This window comes from Panthera pardus, unplaced genomic scaffold (assembly GCF_024362965.1).
Source record: "Panthera pardus isolate Hobbes unplaced genomic scaffold, ASM2436296v1 HiC_scaffold_10, whole genome shotgun sequence".
NCBI classification, from domain to species: domain Eukaryota; kingdom Metazoa; phylum Chordata; class Mammalia; order Carnivora; family Felidae; genus Panthera; species Panthera pardus.
The window spans coordinates 48,247,572-48,267,478 of NW_026526655.1; the positions used below are offsets into that span (position 1 = coordinate 48,247,572).

Genomic DNA, 19,907 nt, shown 5'->3' on the forward strand with positions numbered 1-19,907 from the left:
AATGAGAAAATATTAATATAAAGGATTTAATGCTTTGCTGACCAACAATTTACCTATTGATAGTATTTGACCCACAAAATACCTTTGTCTTTTCTGAAAAGTTTTTTTAAAGTTGTAAAAGTTATTTTATGCATACATAGATAAAATACTATGTATTTTACTAGTAATTTATTACTGGTAACTAATTAATTACTTCTACATGGTGCTTTATTCATAGTTAGATATTTTTGCTTGGGAGCTATTTTATAAACTGATGATACTTTATCTGCAGGTGGGAAAAGCTGATTTCTTACATCTGGTATACTTTTATTTGAACATACAAATACACCTTTAATAGTGAACCATTCAGTTTCATAGCTGTGTTACAGAATTCATTTGAGTGTTACCTCAATTTGCTAATTATTTTGGTGAAAATACCCTCTAAAAATTTAACAGGAAACCTCCAAGGTCATTTCCAGGTACACTTTTGGTCGCTTCATATTTATGGCACACAAGTAATACTAACAGTGTGCCTCTTTTCATGCCAAATGTTTATCAAAAGCATTCATCAAACCTTTCTCTTATCCAAATTTCTATTGTACTTTCTTTGATCTTAAAATTCTGCTCAGTATTATAAAAATCATCTTCTAGGACAATATGTTATGCTTTAAAAATCACTTTATTTTCTAAGGGAAGTAAGCATAGTTCTATCAGGTATAAAAGCTTCAGGGCTCATCTTGGTCAGGTGGTGAGGAAGATTTGGAAATATTGGTGTTACTTCGAGAAAACACCTTTGAGAGAGCTGAAGATACCTTTGCCAACATTTTAGATCCTTGTTTGGAAATACTAGGCTTGGGAGTTTCTGTGGAAAAAGCAAAAAAGTAATATGAATATTTATTAGGCATTCTAATTGAGACAGTATTTATTAGGCATTCTAATTGAGACAGGTATACTATAGAATTGATGATTTAGAATTAAGAAAGTGATGTTTATAAAATACTTTATGGGATTTAAAAACATTTGCAAAGGTTCTTTTTTTTTAAGTTTATTTATTTATTTTGAGAGACAGAGAGAGCAGGGGAGTGGCAGAGCCAGAGGGAGACAGAGAGAATCCCAAGCAGGCTCTGCACTTATCGTGCAGAGCTTGACATGGTGCTTGAATCCAGAAACCATGAGATCATGACCTGAGCTGAAGTCAAGAGTCAGATGCTTAACCAGCTGAGCCATCCAGGTGCCCCTCACAAAGGCTCTTCTAATTTGATCCTTCTAACACTCTTGTAAGGGAAATAGGAAGAGTGATAAGTCCATTTTTGGACACTGAATCTTGGCAAGGTCAAATACCTTGCCTAAGGTCATATGAGTAGAAAATGGATGTTCTGGGAATAGGGTCCAGCTTTTTGACTCTCATGGACCTACCGCACTTTGATACTTCTCCAGTTAGGTGTACAAAGAATGTCTTTCTTTTTCTATCAGAACACTATTGGAAAAAGCCTGATGAGCTAAACTTAAAGTAACTTTCAACTTTACACAACGAGGGTATCTATTTCAGAGTACTCAAGTGAAAGCACAAGTGCATTAAAGTTGTCATAATTTCTCACCTACTTTGGGTGAATTTTCAATTGGTTAACTTCAAGTGATTTTTTTTTTTATCATGTGAGATAAGACTGTATAGATAATAAAAGAATTTTCATTTAGATTCATTTTTCTACATTCATTTTTCACATTTTCTACATTCTTCATATTTTAATTATCACAAAATTATTTTTTTTAATTAATTAATTAATTTATTTTTTTTTTATTTTTTTAATTTTTTAATATATGAAATTTACTGTCAAATTGGTTTCCATACAATACCCAGTGCTCATCCCAAAAGGTGCCCTCCTCAATACCCATCACCCACCCTCCCCTCCCTCCCACCCCCCATCAACCCTCAGTTTGTTCTCAGTTTTTTAACAGTCTCTTATGCTTTGGCTCTCTCCCACTCTAACGTCTTTTTTTTTTTTTTTTTTTCCTTCCCCTCCCCCATGGGTTTCTGTTACATTTCTCAGGATCCACATAAGAGTGAAACCATATGGTATCTGTCTTTCTCTGTGTGGCTTATTTCACTTATCATCACACTCTCCAGTTCCATCCATGTTGCTACAAAAGGCCATATTTTATTTTTTCTCATTGCCACGTAGTATTCCATTGTGTATATAAACCACAATTTCTTTATCCATTCATCAGTTGATGGACATTTAGGCTCTTTCCATACTTTGGCTATTGTTGAGAGTGCTGCTATAAACATTGGGGTACAAGTGCCCCTATGCATCAGTACTCCTGTATCCCTTGGGTAAATCCTAGCAGTGCTATTGCTGAGTCATAGGGTAGGTCTATTTTTAATTTTCTGAGGAACCTCCACACTGCTTTCCAGAGCGGCTGCACCAATTTGCATTCCCACCAAGAGTGCAAGAGGGTTCCCGTTTCTCCACATTCTCTCCAGCATCTATAGTCTCCTGATTTCTTCATTTTGGCCACTCTGACTGGTGTGAGGTGATATCTGAGTGTGGTTTTGATTTGTATTTCCCTGATAAGGAGCGACGTTGAACATCTTTTCATGTGCCTGTTGGCCATCCGGATGTCTTCTTTAGAGAAGTGTCTATTCATGTTTTCTGCCCATTTCTTCACTGGGTTATTTGTTTTTCGGGTGTGGAGTTTGATGAGCTCTTTATAGATTTTGGATACTAGCCCTTTGTCCGATATGTCATTTGCAAATATCTTTTCCCATTCTGTTGGTTGCCTTTTAGTTTTGTTGGTTGTTTCCTTTGCTGTGCAGAAGCTTTTTATCTTCATAAGGTCCCAGTAATTCACTTTTGCTTTTAATTCCCTTGCCTTTGGGGATGTGCCGAGTAAGAGATTGCTACAGCTGAGGTCAGAGAGGTCTTTTCCTGCTTTCTCCTCTAAGGTTTTGATGGTTTCCTGTCTCACATTCAGGTCCTTTATCCATTTTGAGTTTATTTTTGTGAATGGTGTGAGAAAGTGTTCTAGTTTCAACCTTCTGCATGTTGCTGTCCAGTTCTCCCAGCACCATTTGTTAAAGAGACTGTCTTTTTTCCATTGGATGTTCTTTCCTGCTTTGTCAAAGATGAGTTGGCCATACGTTTGTGGGTCTAGTTCTGGGGTTTCTATTCTATTCCATTGGTCTATGTGTCTGTTTTTATGCCAATACCATGCTGTCTTGATGATGACAGCTTTGTAGTAGAGGCTAAAGTCTGGGATTGTGATGCCTCCTGCTTTGGTCTTCTTCTTCAAAATTACTTTGGCTATTCGGGGCCTTTTGTGGTTCCATATGAATTTTAGGATTGCTTATTCTAGTTTCGAGAAGAATGCTGGTGCAATTTTGATTGGGATTGCATTGAATGTGTAGATAGCTTTGGGTAGTATTGACATTTTGACAATATTTATTCTTCCAATCCATGAGCAGGGAATGTCTTTCCATTTCTTTATATCTTCTTCAATTACCTGCATAAGCTTTCTATAGTTTTCAGCATACAGATCTTTTACATAGATGATCTATCCATTTCTGTAAGTGGGGTGTTAAAGTCCCCTGCAATGACCACATTCTTATCAATAAGGTTGCTTATGTTTATGAGTAATTGTTTTATATATCTGGGGGCTCCGGTATTCGGCGCATAGACATTTATAATTGTTATCTCTTCCTGATGGATAGACCCTGTAATTATTATATAATGCCCTTCTTCATCTCTTGTTACAGCCTTTAATTTAAAGTCTAGTTTGTCTGATATAAGTATGGCTACTCCAGCTTTCTTTTGGCTTCCAGTAGCATGATAAATAGTTCTCCATCCCCTCACTCTCAATCTAAAGGTGTCCTCAGATCTAAAATGAGTCTCTTGTAGACAGCAAATAGATGGGTCTTGTTTTTTTATCCATTCTGATAGCCTATGTCTTTTGGTTGGCGCATTTACCATTTACATTCAGTGTTATTATGGAAAGATACGGGTTTAGAGTCATTGAATTATCACAAAATTATAATTTTACTTATAAATATGTAAAGATAGAAATGAACATCTATGTACTTTTTTGAAACTTTTTGATAAGACATGAAAACACACATGACCAAATTTTCTTTTTTTTAATTAAAAAAATAATGTTTAATGTTTATTAATTTTTAAGAGACAGAAAGACAGAGTGTGAGTGAGGAAGGGACAGAGACAGCAGGAGACACAGAATCCAAAGCAGGCTCCAGGTTCTAGCTGTCAGCACAGGGGCCAGTGAAGGTCTCGACCTCAGGAACCATGAGATCACGACCTGAGCCAAAGTCAGATCCTTAACTGACTGAGCCACCTAGGCACCCCCATTTTCTTAATTCCATCATGTGCCAAAGTTCATGACTATACATCTTGTAGTTACCTAGATTTGTCTTTTCTAGCAAGATAATCTTCTATAGTTAAAGTTAAGATAGCCAACGGTAAATTTAACTAAAAATATAGAACAAAAAAGTATATTCAGGGTTTTTACTCTACCATTATTTTTTAAAATGACCTAAGAATTTAAAAGGAAAAAAAACCCACAAAATTTGCAGCAAATAAGACACAAAAGCATAGATGAAAGAGAAAGATGTACTTTCTGAAAAAGTAAGATAAAATTTTACTGACATGATTGAGGCATTGTTGCAAGATTTCTGAAATTGTCATTGGAGGTACAAAATAATTTCTGTTCTTGAAACTTGTGGTCCTGTTAAAAATTCAGATCTCTGGGCACCATTACTCAGAGATGCTAACTTAGGCAGGCTAGAGAGGGTCCAGGAATCTACATTGTGAAAAAAGTACGCTGGGTGGTTCTAATGCAAAGCAGCTCCAGGAAACACACTTGGGACACTGCCTCAAATCCACATGCTTTATTAGATGACTGTGTATTGTTCAAGACCAGAGGGTGCCTGGTATCCTAGCTTAATAACCTACATGAGAAAGTCACGAACCCTGCATTTATCTTGTTAGTAGTTCTTTCTGTAGCAAAACTATAGACTATCTTTGGTTATTAACCCAATATGGGGCTTATTCTGGGATGCAATGGCAACAATATGAAACCACATTATGGAGGGAAGAAAGAGTGGAGGATCAAAGTCAGAAGATCTGTTTTTGAGCACTAAAAGCTTTGTATTTGTTGACTGTGTAACCTCAGATAGTTATTCCCTCCATTTTCTCTTTTTTAAACTAGGGCTTTATGATTCACAGAGACAGAATAGTATGGTGTAGGGGATGTAGACAAGTTTTGTTTGGTCCACAAAACATTTCAGAAGAATTTTGGATTATGTCTTAAACTTTAAAAGTCAGGAATTTTCACCTCTAACTTCTTTTGAAAAATGCGAAGACTTCAATTGGAAGACCTGGCAACAAGCCAGTGTGTCAGTGATTGCTGAGTAGCAGCTCCCTCCTTTATTTTTTTTTTTTTAACATTTATTTATTTTTGAGACAGAGAGAGACAGAGCATGAACAGGGGAGGGGCAGAGAGAGAGGGAGACACAGAACCCGAAACAGGCTCCAGGCTCTGAGCTGTCAGCACAGAGCCCCATGCGGGGCTCGAATTCACAGACCGTGAGATCATAACCTGAGCTGAAGTCGGGCGCTTAACCGACCAAGCCACCCAGGCGCCCCCCTCCTTTAGATGGGACATGCCATCTCCAGTGCACCACAGACCCTTGCTCAACCTACTGCTCTTGTTTATAACATTACCTGTATGGCTCCTGTGGGCATTTAAATGTATGAATTCTGGTTATATTGAACGGACTTAGGCTTTGAAGTTGGGCAGATCTGTGTTTGAATCCCAGTTCTGCAGCTTATTAGCTGCAGGGTGACCTTGAATAATATACTCTTACTTTCTTCTTCAGTGACTCGCACTTCCCTCTTTAATAAAAAGGGGATATTTAATTCCTAATAAATGTTAGTTCTATTATTTGTAACTATGATTTGAGGTTAAAATAAAAGTACCACATAATAAGCTGCAAATTGTTATACACACAAACATACACATAGTAAGAATATTATTTCAATCTCATATTGATAATAGGCATCAATACTTCAAGGAAGGAGCCACTCATTCCAGGATGAATGCTAAAGCATAGTATATTTTGTACCTGAAATGACTTCTTTTGAGGAATGTACATTGCCAACAATATTCTTGTTTCCTTCAAAGATGGTGATAAACTGCCAAGACAAAGTAAAGTACTTATTTAATCTTTTATTGGATAGTACACACTAAGATACCTAGAAATCCCCAAAAGATGTAGTACAACCATTGTAGCACCTTACATCAATAATGTCTGTGCTCTGAAGTCTCAAAGAATTATCCACTGAGACAGGATCATAATTTTTGCCAATTATGGCACCTAGGGTTGACCCTTGTCATAGATGTGGGCCTTGGATACCATTCAATGATGATCAAATGCTCAGCCATCTTAAGTCACAAAAAAAGCCAGCTCTGTCTGCCCCCTCCCTCTTTTGGGGGTATTGAAATAAGTAACAAATTATAAATTCTTTTTATGATATGAGAGATGATGTTAAGGGGTAAAATGGCTGTTCACTATGTAACTCCAGTTTCCTGTTATGGAAATCTTAGGTATTTTGGAGTCTGGAGCAATAAGCAGGCTATCTGGACCTAGTTGGGCATGGAACATGGCTCAGATACTAGCTTTACTCTGTAGGCCTATATCACCTCTTTGAACAGAGAAGCAGCAATTTTCTCAGAAAGGCATAAAATAGACTGGGATAGGTAATTGGGCTACCTTGTATATATTTTATAAAACTAGCTATTAAATAAGGAAATCAATGATGAGAATTTTTTTAAAAAGGCCTAAATTCATGAAGAAACATAAAATATGTTACATATAGATTATGTAAAAAACCACCAGGTATTATAGGAGTTTTATCATAGTTCTTCAAAGAGGACTTGAGGTAGCTTATCTATTAATGTATTTCAAAACAAATATATACCTGAGGAATAAAATGGAACCAAGACTATCTAAAACACTAATTCTCAGTGTTGGCAGCACAATAGTTACATGTGGAAATTTTTTAAAAAAAATTTTAAATGTTTTATTTATTTTTGAAAGAGAGTACAAGTGGGAGAGGGGCAAAGAGAGAGGGAGACACAGAATCTGTATTTGTCAGAGCAGAGTCTGACATGGATCTCGAACTCATGAACCGCGAGATCATAACCCAAGCTGAAGTTGGACGCTTAACCGACTGACTATCCAGGCATCCTGTGGAAATTCTTTTTTCTTAATATGAATCCCAAGGTCCCACACCTCCAATTGAATTGAAATCTCTCAGGGTGGGACAGATATTGATATCTCTTAAAAAATGCCCACATGTGTGAGACTGACTTCAGAATCCCTAATCTAAACACCGGCAAGGAGATGCTACCAAGTGTCTGAGATGAATAAATATACTTGTTATTTTAGGAACATCTATCTTTTCATAAGATTTATTCATAAGAGATTGCCATTTCTTCATGGAACACCATTATAACCACCACTTTAAGTTTTTGTCTGAAAATTCCAAAATTTTAGTTGCATCAGACTTGGTATCTCTTGTCTTCTCCCTTAAAAGTTGTAGACATTGTCTTATTTCTTTGTATGTTAAGTAATTTTGAATTCTATCTTGAGCATTTTAAACAACTTATGAGTTTCTAAGAACTGTTAGAGTACTCTGGAGATGGTTTAGTTTTTTATCTGTTTGCTTAAGTAGGTAATTAACCCACTTAGATTTAGACCACACATCCTACCCTTCTATAGCTGTTTCCAATGTAAATTCAGTTTCCAAAGCCTTGGCAGTATATATACGTAGCATCCCTGTGTGTGCACCACTATTAAAGCTATAGTTCAAGTTCTCAAAGCCTTTTGTTTATGTAAATTCAGGCCAGTTGCATACATGAACAACACAGGAGAGACATACAGATTTGTAGGGGATCCATTCTGACGATATTCTGTGACTTTTTTTTTTCCGTATCCCTAACTCTCAATAGTCTCCTTTCTGGTTCTATGGCTAGAATGCTGTGGCTACCCATTCTGTGTGCTGTCTCACACATCCCACGATTGCATTTATGTCTAGAGTAAAGTGGCAAAAAGAAGCAGAGAAAAAAAAGCAGATTTCCTTTTAATCTTCTTCAGGTTACTGGAGACCTTGTCCTAATTCTTCTGGTCAGAGGGAAGGATTTTTCTCTCACAGAGTTTTAAGTGCCTCAAGCCTCTGCAGCCATTGCCATGTAGCTTCGTGTCTGAAACTTGCCTTGAGGCAGAGCCAAGAGATGGGAAAAGTGGGAAAGAAGTGAGATTCTTCTACTTCCCAGTCCACAGGAATATCTTAATTCTGGTGAGAGAGCAATGATTTCTCCTGGGGATTTATTCTGCCCATTCTTTCCATGCAATTCCAGGATTTGAATTGCTCTAGGTCTAAAGTAGGAGATAAGGGGGTACAAAACCAGGAAAACTCATAATGAAATTGGTGATTCTTTGAGTTTTTATTTGTCCCCTCAAACTCCTGCTATTATTTATTTTCCAGAATCCTCAGTTGTTGTCCAGAGTTTTTAGTTGTAATCAGAGATAGAGATGGCATAGAATATGCTTAGTCCACCTTACTTTGAATTGGATTGGGTATAACAACTTCAACTATAGTTTTACCATGGAAAAAGCTGCAAGTTATGGGAAGGGCAAAAAGCCAAAAAAGGGTCAGGATTAGCAAGGAATTTAGCCTGACACAAGGAATAGTCTGTCATGAGGTCATCAGTCTACAGATTCTGTCTCCCTGTTATTTCCATATGATTTTACTTGGAAAATAATGGCCTAAGTAAGCCCGAGGTTGTCAGATAGATGTTTATATTCATAAATGAGGATTAGGTTGAGTAAGAAACTTCCCAGCATCTTCAGGGTTTGGCATTAGTATGACGAAGATGACTCTGATGATAAGGGACTGGGTAATTGATGGATTCCATGTGCATGGTGTAGGGGAAATTCAGAAGTGGGGTTAAATTGAGCCAAGAAACAAAGTGATAAAAACAAAAGAAGATCTGTAGCTTTGGCTCTCATTGGAAACTTTTAAAAAGAATTAGGAGGAAAATTTTTCCTGAGTTCATAGTGGAGAGTAGCTGAACCTCTTGGAAAGCTGCCTTTAAACAATCAGTCCTTAGGAATACAGAAAAATAGATGGAGTCAGCGCTCATTTCCTGCAAGCCAGTCTCCTCCATTTTTGAAAGCTTCTATTCCCTCCCTGCCTCCACCAAGTTCCTCACTTGGGTCTACCTGCCTTAGACAGGGCCAAGTGACTCCCTGTACGGTTTTCTCCAGAGTCAGTAGTAACACAGTTAAAGAGTGGAAGTCCATTTAGGTTCTAGGGAGGAATAGTGGGTTACTCTGTGCACGTAAGCAAGGAATAACTTACCTGTAAAGTGAAAATTTTGATTAAGGGATTTCTTCAGTTCCATGGATAGTTCTTAGCCAGAGGGAAAGATCTGAGCAGGAAGAAATACTGAATAGGGGTAGGTTTCCTGATGTTCCACAAACTGTACCACCCCAAGCCCTGATGTGGCCTTGAAAACTGGGCTATATTCAACTGGACTCCATGTATGCTAATTAGAGTTTATTGAAAAATATTTACCTTCACATTGTCTGAATTCTCTGGCTTTTGCTCCTGAGAATTTCCTGTTGGGAAGGGGAAAAAGAAAAGGAAAAAATAGTATTTTTTTTTCTTTTTTTAGGCATGAACAGTATTGAGACAAACCTGGTCTTATTATTTTTCACCAGAAAGTTCTAGAATTTAGTTAGGTAGAAGAAATTATTATCACTTTCACTGTACAGACATTGGGAACACAACTGAAATAGGTAAGATCTCTAGAGTTCTGGGGCATGTCCTAGACTTTCCTTTAGGAATTATAAGATGAAATATGATTTAGTAGGAGAGGCCAACTCTGTTACTTAATAGCCACATGTTTATCCATAAGTACTCAATCTCTGCAGGCTTATTTGTTTACATGTAAAATAAGAGATTACCTTATAGGTGATTCCTAGGGGCCTTCCAGCTCTAACACTCTTTGATTCTACATAGCTAATTAAAAGCAGATTATTGGAACAAAGAAGGTGCTGGTCTTATGAAATACTTTGAGTGAGAACCAGGAGAATTTTGAGGCAATACCAAGAGGAAATCTGGAGAAGTTGCTACAGAATCAAAAGTTGCCTAAATTCCAGGGGAAGTTAGTATGCCTGTAAAACAAATTTAAACTAAGGGAGTTAGAAATTAAGAGAAAAGTTTTGGGGCTCCTGGGTGGCTCAGTCGGTTAAGAGTCTGACTTTGACCCAGGTCATGATCTCACAGTTTGTGAGTTCAAGCCCCGTGTTGGGCTTTGTGCTGACAGCTCAGAGCCTGGAGCCTGCTTTGGGTTCTGTGTCTCCCCTCTCTCTGCTCCTCCCCAGCTCGTGCTCTGTCTCTCTGTCTCTCTCAAAAATAAATAAACATTAAAAACAAAGAGAGAGAAATTATTAGAAAAGTTTCACAAAAACCAACCACTAGGGAGGCAGAAAATCTGAGTTTGAGTTTTAGCTTTACTTCTTAGAGTGAAGAACATTGGCAAATTGAATCTAACTTATTTGACTGTTTCCTAATTATGTAGAATGTGATTGAGATTCTTCCCTGCCTGTCTGGCAACAGGACTCAATGAGATATCTTATATATAAGAATTTTGCATTTTATAGACATGTCATCATCAAGGGCCAAGACAAGTGGTCATTCTCTGAGTTATCCTTTGGACAAATGTAGGTTTTGGGGGGGTGGAGAAGTAGCAGTAAAACTTCAAATAACTCAAATATGACAGGGATTCATTATGGCACTTATCTGACAATACTGGTAAAAATTTATTGTTGTTTGATGATTTTTCTAAAAGTACCTGGCTCTATATTGCACATAATTGAGCTGACTTTTGCTTTTAAATGACTGAGGGTATTGGGTTTACTTCTAGGCCTATCATTCCAAACATAGGTTTTAAGTTTCTAGGCTAAATGGCTGTCAACTTCCCAGCATATACTAGGAGTTTGTTTTGATGAAAAGTCATAGAAAAATTCCTGATAGTTGAGGATCTCAGATGTTCAGAGTTAACTTATTTTATTGTATACCTATATGAAACAAAGAATATAAATTTCCAGCTCTGACCTCTCTGTTAAACTCCATCTTAAAAATCCTGTTTCTTATGTGACACCTCAACTTGAACATCTAATGGGTAAATCAATCTCAACATAACCAAAACAAAATTCTTGTGCCTCTCATTAGTTATTCCCATCGTCTCTCTTATTTTACTAAATGGTCCTCCTACTATAAGCCTATTTTAGGTTCTTGTGAACACTGTGGGAACTTACATTCTAGAAGGAGATAGTGACAAAAACAACAACAACTAACAGTCTATCGGAAAGTTATAAGTGCCAGTGAGAAAAATCAGCCAAGAAGTGGAAGAGTTAGTGCCATGGTGAGAATGAGGGTACAATTTCAGAGTATGGTAAAAGAAGATCTCACTGAGAAGATGAAACTTGAGCAAAGACCTCAAGGTGAGGGGTAAGCAAGGGAGATGTAGGGGGAAGAGCACGACACAAGGATCAGAAAGAGCAAAGGCCTGAATGCCTGGAATGTTTAAGGTCAGTGAGGCTGGGGCAGAGAGCTGAAAAGAGAAACAGAGGAGGAAGTTAGAGAAGTAAAAGGGGGTGGAGTGATATCCAGATGATGTAAGATTTTACAAGCCATTGTAATTTCTTTTGCTTTTGTCCCAGATGAGATGGGAAATACTTATAAATATCTGGAATCATCTTGTTCATGTCCTTACCCTTTGATGCCCACTCAAGTATAAATTCTATGAGATTAAGGACTTTGTCAGTTTTGTTCACATATAGGATCCTAGAGCACAAAGGAGATGCTTAGTAAATATTTGAATGAATGAATAAATAAAAGATTGAATTGGGCAGCTAAAATACTGCAGAAGGATATAAGAATTAAGCATGATCATTGCAAAAAAAAAAAAATGGGAAAAAACACCCACAATACATTTATGGTGAGGAGATTTAGGATCCAGAATTGACTCTGCCTTTGACTCAAAGTAACCTTGGCAAAATTGTTTCCTCACCCTGAGCTTGAGTTTCCTCATGTAAACATGATGGGGGTTGTTATGAATGGTTTCTCTAGCAGCCTATGATTCCATAATACATGTGTGATTAGTGATTATTGTGACATCTTCTGATTATGGTATGTTCATGGAATTCTGGCATATTTATTGCTATTCTATGAATCATCTTAATGAAAATAATTTCACTTCGAAGATAAGAAACTATGTTTTTAAAGTAACTCCTTGAGTGGTGTTGTGTGTTTGGAATAGCCAGGGTAAACCTGTGGTTTGAGGTTTTTTGTTTGTTTGTTTAAGTTTATTTATTTTGAGACAAGGAGAGAGAACACAAGCAGAGGAGGGGCAGAGACAGAGACAGGAATCAGAATCCCAAGCAGGTTTCCCGCTATCAGTGTAGAGCCTGAGATACAGCTTGATCTCACGAACTGTGAGGTCATGAGCTACGCTGAAACCAAGTATCAGATGCTAAACAACTGAGCCATCCAGGCACCCCACTGTGGTTTGAATTTTAAGGCCGCTTTGTGTTAAACATGACACTCTACTTCTTGTACCTATGAACACTCTTAGAACCACATTGATCCTCTGAGGTTTCACCAAAAAGTTCTCACAAATGTTTGAAGGAGTAGGTATCACTCCTTAGAGTAAAATAAAAATAGAGATTTCTTTTTTTCAAGTGAAGTCCATACTAGTCAGATATTAATGTGAGCAAATATATTTAGCTCTAAAAGGCCCCTCCCCTTTCTTGTACATTATGGTAGGACTAAGTACAAAGGAAGGGTAAGAAATCGCTAAATGCTAGTATAATGGGTTCCAACTCAAGTAAAAACTATTGTATGGTGCAACCTTATTTTATGAATATTTTTCACAGGAGCATGGTAACTGAATTCATAATATCACACCATTTTCTTGATCAAAATCATTAATAAAATCTTAACAGTAATTCAGAAAAGGCAAACTAGTTGGCTCATTTTAACACCTGAGTGATGTAGTAATGGCTTATTTTCCTCCAAAATAGATAAATTTGCAGGAAAAAAATATCAATCTCAGGTTTGGTAGCTAAAAAAAATCATCAAAGCAGTAAACAAGGCAGTAAACAAACAATAAGTAATTAGTAAAAAGTTTATCAAAGCAGTAAAGCAGTCTTCTTTTGAATGCTTTCTAATTTAAGAAAAATAATAAATCCAACCTTCTAATATTTTGGCACTTGTATCTGAGGAAAAATCTTCAGTCTCACTAAAACAAAAGAAAAAGAACATTTCATTTTCTGTGCATTTAATGAATGAAGAAATTACTGGTTAAGCAAAAGAACAACCTGTCAGTTATTCTTCATATGGATGTAAACCTGGAGTAATTTATCACCTAATTTCCAAATCAAATGAAAATGATTTCTAAATTAACTTTTTTTCCACTTTTAAAACTTTGGTTAGATACACATAACAAACTTTTCCACCATAACCATTTTTAAGCGTACAGTTCTGTGCTTAAGTCCATTCACATTGTTGTGCAACCATTGCCACCATCTATTCTCCAGAACATTTTCATCTTCCCCAAAACTGACACTCTTCTACCCATTAAACATTTAATAGTGCATTATCCTCTCTCTCTATTCTCAGGAACTGCTGTTTTACTTTCTGCCTCTATGATTTGACTACCTGAGGTATCTCATATAAGTGGAATCATGTAATATCAGCCCTTTTGTGACTGACATGTCACTTAGCATAATGCCTTCAAGGTTCATATGTGTGTAGCATGTGTCAGAATTTCATTTTTAAGCCTTACTTACATCCTACTGAATGCATATACCACATTTTGCCTAACCATTCATTTATCGGTGACTCTTGGGTTGCTTCCATGATTTGGCTATTATTAATGATGCTGCTTATGAATATGAGAGTACCACTATCTGAGTCACTGTTTTCAATTCTTTTGGGTATATATCCTGACAATAGTTATCCTAATGAGTGTGAAATAGCATTTTATTGTGATTTTTATTTGCATTTCCCTAATGATTAGTGATGTTGAGCGTCGTTTCATGTACTTATTGCCCATTTGTATATTTTTTGAAGAAATATCTATTCAAATCCTTTGCCCAATTTTTAATCAGGTTGTTTGATTTTTTTATTGTTATTGAATTACAGGAGTTCTCTATATATTCTGGGTAGCAACACTTAATTAGGTATATGATTTGCAAGTATTTTCTCCTATTCTATGAGTTGACTTTTCACTCTGTCCTTTGAAGCACAAAAAAATTTAATTTTGGTGAAGTCCAGTATATCTAATTTTTGTCGTTGTTGTTCTTTCTTGTGTTTTTAGTGTCATATCCAAGAAATTATTGCCAAATCCAGTGCCATGAAGCTTTCCCCCCCTGTTTTCTTATAAGAGGTCTACAGTTTTACTTAGGTCTTTTATTCATTTTGAGTTAATTTTCACATATGGTATAAGGGAAGGGTCTAACTTCATTTTTGTGTGTGTGGTTAGTTTTCTCAACACCGTTTTTAAGAATGTTCTTTTCCCATTAAGTGGCCTTGGCATGCTTATCAAAAATCATTTGGTCATAAATGAAAGATTTGTTTGTATGCTTTTTATTTTATTTCATTACTTTTTATGTCTGTTTTTATGTCAGTACCATACTGTTTTCATTACCATGTCTTTGCAGTAAGTTCTTAAATCAGTAAGTCCAACTTTGTTCTTACTTTTCAAGATTGTTTTGGTTATTAGGAGTCCCTATATAAAATTTAGTAAGAATTTTTTATATATAAATATTTTGGAATGAATCTTTTCTGTATCTACAAAAAATGCCATCAAATGCAATTCTTATAAAATGCTGATCTGTAGAATACTGTGTAATATTGACATCTTAACAATAGTGAATCTTCCAATCCATGAATTATTAAATTATATTTTTTTAATTTGAGTATAACTGACACAGAATGTTACATTAGTTTCAGGTGTACAGCCCACAAGTTTATACATTATGCTATGTTTACGGCTATTGTAGTTACCATCTGCCCCCATACAATGCTATTAAAATATCAATGATTATATTCCTTATGCTGTGCCTTTTATTCCTGTGATTTATTCATTCCATAAGTCAAAGTCTGTAGCTCCCAGTCATCTCTACCCCCTCCCTTTTGACAAGCATCAGTTTGTTCTCTGTATTACATTTATAGGTCTAATTCTGCTTTTTGTTTATTCATATTTTTATTAGATTCTACTTATGAGTAAAAATAATACGTTGTCTTTCTCAGTCTGACTTATTTCACTTAGCATAATCTTTCCATTAATTTTTGTCTCCTTCCTTTTCCTTCAGGAATGTTCACTTATAGTTTTTACTTTTCCTTTGGGATTGTTCATTGTCAGTACATAGAAATGTGATTGAGGGGCGCCTGGGTGGTTCAGTCGGTTGAGCGTCCGACTTCAGCTCAGGTCATGATCTCGCAGTTCGTAAGTTTGAGCCCCACGTTGTGCTCTGTGCTGACAGCTTGGAGCCTGGAACCTGCTTCAGATTCTGTGTCTCCCTCTCTCTGCCCCTTCCCAGCTCATGCTCTGTCTCTCTCTGTCTCTCAAAAATGAATAAACATTGGAAAAAAAAAAAGAAATGTGATTGATTTTTCTATGTTGATTTTGTATCCAACAACTGTGATGAATTCATTTACTCGTTTTTTTTTTTCAATTTTAAATATTTATTTTTAAGAAAGAGAGAGAGAGAGAGAGAGAGAGAGAAAACAAGTGTGTGAAAGAATCTGAAGCAGGCTCCAAGCTCTGAGCTTTCAGCACAGAGCTGGACATGGGCCTCGGACCCACGAACTGTGAGATCATGATCTGAGCCAAAGTCAGACACTTAACTGACTGAGCCACCCAGGTGGCCCTGAATTCATTTATTCTAAAATTTTTGTTTCTTTTTGTATGGACTCTTTAGGGTTTTCTACATATAAGATAACATTATCTGTGAACAGAGATCATTGTGCGTCTTATCTTCCAATTTAGATGCCTTTTAAGTCTTTTTAAGTGCTCTGACTAGGACTTCCAGTATGTTGAATAGAAGTGGTAAGACTGGGCAATTTTGTTTCCAATCGTAGAGGAAACTCCTTCAGGCTTCCACCCTAAGTAAAATATTAGTTCTAGGTTTTCCACATATGGCTATCATTACTTTGAAGTAATTTCCTTCTATTCCGAGTTTGTTGAGTGTTATCATGAAAAAGTATTGACTTTTGTTAAATGTTTTTTTCTGCATTAATTTAGATCAGAGTATGTGTGTTCTTCATCTTGTACTATGTTGTATTAAATGGGCTGATTTCTATATGTTGAACCTCCCTTGTATTTCTGGGATAAATCTCACTTGAGTCCTGGTGTAAAATGTTTTAATGTGCTGTTGCATTCTGTTTGCCAGAATTTTGCTAAAGAGTTTTGCATCAATATTCAGCAGGGATGTTAATCTGTAGTTTTCTTGTAGTGCCTTTTTCTAGGTTTTGGTATCAAAGTAATTCTAGCCTCATGAGTTTGGAAATAGTCCCTTCTATCCAATTTTTTGACAAGAGTTTAAGGAGGGTTGATGTTAATTCCCCCTTAAATGTTCGCTAGAATTCACCATTCACTAGTGAAACCATCTGGTCCTGAGATTTTCTCTGTTAGGTTTTTGATTACTGATTCAATCTCCTTACTAGTCTGTTCAGATTTTCTATTTTTTTTTCATGATTCAGTTTCAGTGGTCATGTATTCCTGGGAATTTATCCATTTCCTCTCAGTTATCCAATTTGTTGGTGTATAATTGTTCATAATACTCACTTATAATCCTTTTTATTTCTGTAAAATAAATTGTAATGTCCCTTTTTTCATTAATAGTTTTAGGTTTTTGAGTCTTCTATTTTTTTCCAGAGGCCATCTTGCAATAATTTTGTCAATTTTGTTGGTGGTTTTGAGGAACTAACTCTAGGTTTCACTGATTTTCTCTATTGTTTTTCTATTTTGTATTTTGCTTATCTCTGCTTTGTATTATTTTCTTCCTTATCCTAGTTTTGACTTTAGCTTGTTTTACTTCTTTTATTTAAGATATAAAGGTAAGTTATTGTTATAAGATCTTTATTAATGAATTTACACCTATAAATTTCCCTCTTAGAACTACTTTCACTCTATCCCATAAGTTTTAGTATATTGTTTTCATTTTCATTTGTCTCAAGTATTTTCTAATTTCCTGAGTGAATTCTTCTTTGACCCATTGGTTGTTTAAGAATGTATTGTTTTGGGCACCTGGGTGGCTCAATCGGTTAAGCATCCAACTTCCACTCAGGTCATGATCTCACAGTACGTGAGTTCCAGCCCCGCATCCAGCTCTGTGCTGACAGCTCAGAGCCTGGAGCCTGCTTTGGATTCTGTGTTTCCCCTCTCTCTCTGCCCCTCCCCGACTCACACTCTGTGTCTCTCTGTCTCAAAAATAAATTTTCCAGTTCTCCTGTTGCTATTAAATTCTAAATTCATTCCATTGTGATTGAAAGGATACAGTGTATAATTTTAATATTTTACAATTTATGAACACTTGTTTTGTGATCTATATGTGGTATCCTGATCACCCAGCCTATGTTCTATGCTGGATAATGTTCCATGTACACTTGAGAAAAACATGCATTCTGCTGTTGTTGGGTGGAGTGTTCTGTGTAGGTCTGTTAGTTCCAACGGATCTATAGTGTTGTTTTAGTCCTCCGTGTATTCCATCTGGATGTTCTGTCCACTATTGAAAGTAGTCTGTTAAAGTCCTCTATTACTGTTGTTTCTCTCTTCAAATTTGTCAGTGTTTGCTTCATCTATTTTGGAACTCTCAAGTTTGTTTCGTATATGTTTATATTAGTTATGTCTTCTTATTGAATGAACCCTTTTATCATTATAATAATGTTGTCTCTTGTTTTTCACTTAAAGTCTATTTTGTTTGATATTGGTATAGCTAACCTTGCACTCATTCGGTTTGTCTTTGCTTGGGGTATCTTTTCCTACCTGTGTGTATCTTTATTTCTAAAGTGAGTCTCTTATAAACAATATATACAGATCTTCTTTGACTTATGAAGGGGTTAGTCCTGAAAAACCCATTATAAGTTGAAATATATCATAAATAAAAAAATACATTTAATGTACCTAAACTACTGAACATCATAGATTAGCCTAGTCTACCTTAAACATGCTGAAAAAACATTAGTATACAGTTGGGCAAAATCATATAACACAATGCATATTTTATAATAGAGTGTAAAATATTTCTTGTAATTTATTGAGTACTTAACTGAAAGTGAAAAACAGAATGATTATATGTGTACAGAATAGCTGTTCATATTTTGGTTGTTTACCCTCATGATTGTGTGGGTGACTGGGAGTTGTGGCTCACTGCTTCTTCCCAGTATCACAAGAGAGTGTTGTACAGTGTATTGCTAGCCTGAGAAGAGCTCAAAATTCAAAATTCAAAGTACAAGTTTTTACGGAATGGGTATTACTTTTGCACTATCAGCAAGTCAAAAAATCATAAGTTGCACCATCATAAGTTGGAGACTATCTGTAGTTGGATATTCTTTTTGAACTTCTTTCTATTAATCTGTGTTTTTTTAAAGCATTTAGTCCATTTATACTAAATTACTGATAGGGAAGCACTACTTTTGTCATTTGGTTAGTTTTTTTCTGTATGTCTTATAGCTTTTTTATCCCTCATTTCCTTCACTGCTGCCTTCCTTTGTGGTAGTTGATATTTTGCAGATACACAGTTGGTTCCCTTTGCATTTTATTTCAGGAATAGTCTATAGATATCTTCTTTGTTGTTAGCATAGGGATTACATACAGAATCCTAAAATGATGACAAATTGACACCAGTTTAACTTCAATTGCATACAAAACTCTACTCCTTTTAGATTAACCCCCTTTCCTTCATGTTTTTGATGTCCCCAGTAATGTCTTTACATCTTTTGTACCCATCTGCAGAGGTTTATACTTATTTTTGTATTTATCTTTTAAATCTTGTAGAAAATAAAGAGTGGAGTTATTAAGCAAAATGATAATACTGGTTTTTACATATATGTCCATGTATTTACCTTTGCTAGAGAATTTTATATTTTTATATGGCTTTGAGTCACTGTTTAGCATCTCTTACTTTCAACTTGAAGGACTTCTTTTAGGATTTCTTCTGTACCGTGTCTGGTGGTAATAAAATTCTTGGTTTTGTCTTTTTATCTCATAATGTCTTTATTTCTCTTTAATTTATGAAGAGTATTTTTGCTAGTTATAGAGTTTTCATTTGATATTTTTCTTTCTTTCAGGCCTTTAAATATATCATTCACTGCCTTTTGACTTGCAAGCTTTCTTCTGAAAATTTCCCCGAGTGTTCTGTGGGGATTTCTTATAGACAATGACAAGTCATTTCTCTCTTGATGCTTTCAGGATTCCCTTTTTATCTTTGGCTCTTGACACTTTGATTTCAATATGTCTTGGTTTCGTCTCTGTATATCTATGCTACTTGGAGTTCATTAAGCTTATTGTATTTGTATACTCATGACATTTTGCAAATATGGAGGGTTTTAAAGATCATTTCCTCAAATAATCGCCCTGCCCTTTTCTCTCCTTCTTCTGGAAATCCCATGATACATATATTGATATGTTTGATAGTATCCCATAGGTTCCTCATGTTATGTTCACTTTAGTCTATCATTTTTTGCTCCCCAGATTCCACAATTTCAAATGAATTGTGTTCATGTTCTCTTCTGTCTGAGTCTGCTCTTAAACCCATCTAGTGAAATTTAAATTCAGTT

The 19,907-nt window shown here is 35.9% G+C and overlaps 1 protein-coding gene across 1 annotated transcript in view; it reads right to left on the reverse strand.

Moving 5' to 3' along the window:
• Nucleotides 1–639: 639 nt before the first annotated feature.
• The window catches only part of FSIP2 (fibrous sheath interacting protein 2), a 104,101-nt gene continuing 84,833 nt past the window's right edge, over nt 640–19,907 (reverse strand). The window contains exons 20-23 of the mRNA XM_019461551.2: nt 13,316–13,362; nt 9,630–9,673; nt 6,113–6,182; nt 640–841 (exon numbers count right to left, since the gene is read on the reverse strand). Of these exons, the coding sequence (XP_019317096.2) occupies nt 705–841; nt 6,113–6,182; nt 9,630–9,673; nt 13,316–13,362 (298 nt within the window). The 3' untranslated portion in view covers nt 640–704. The remainder of the gene's footprint in view (nt 842–6,112; nt 6,183–9,629; nt 9,674–13,315; nt 13,363–19,907) is intronic.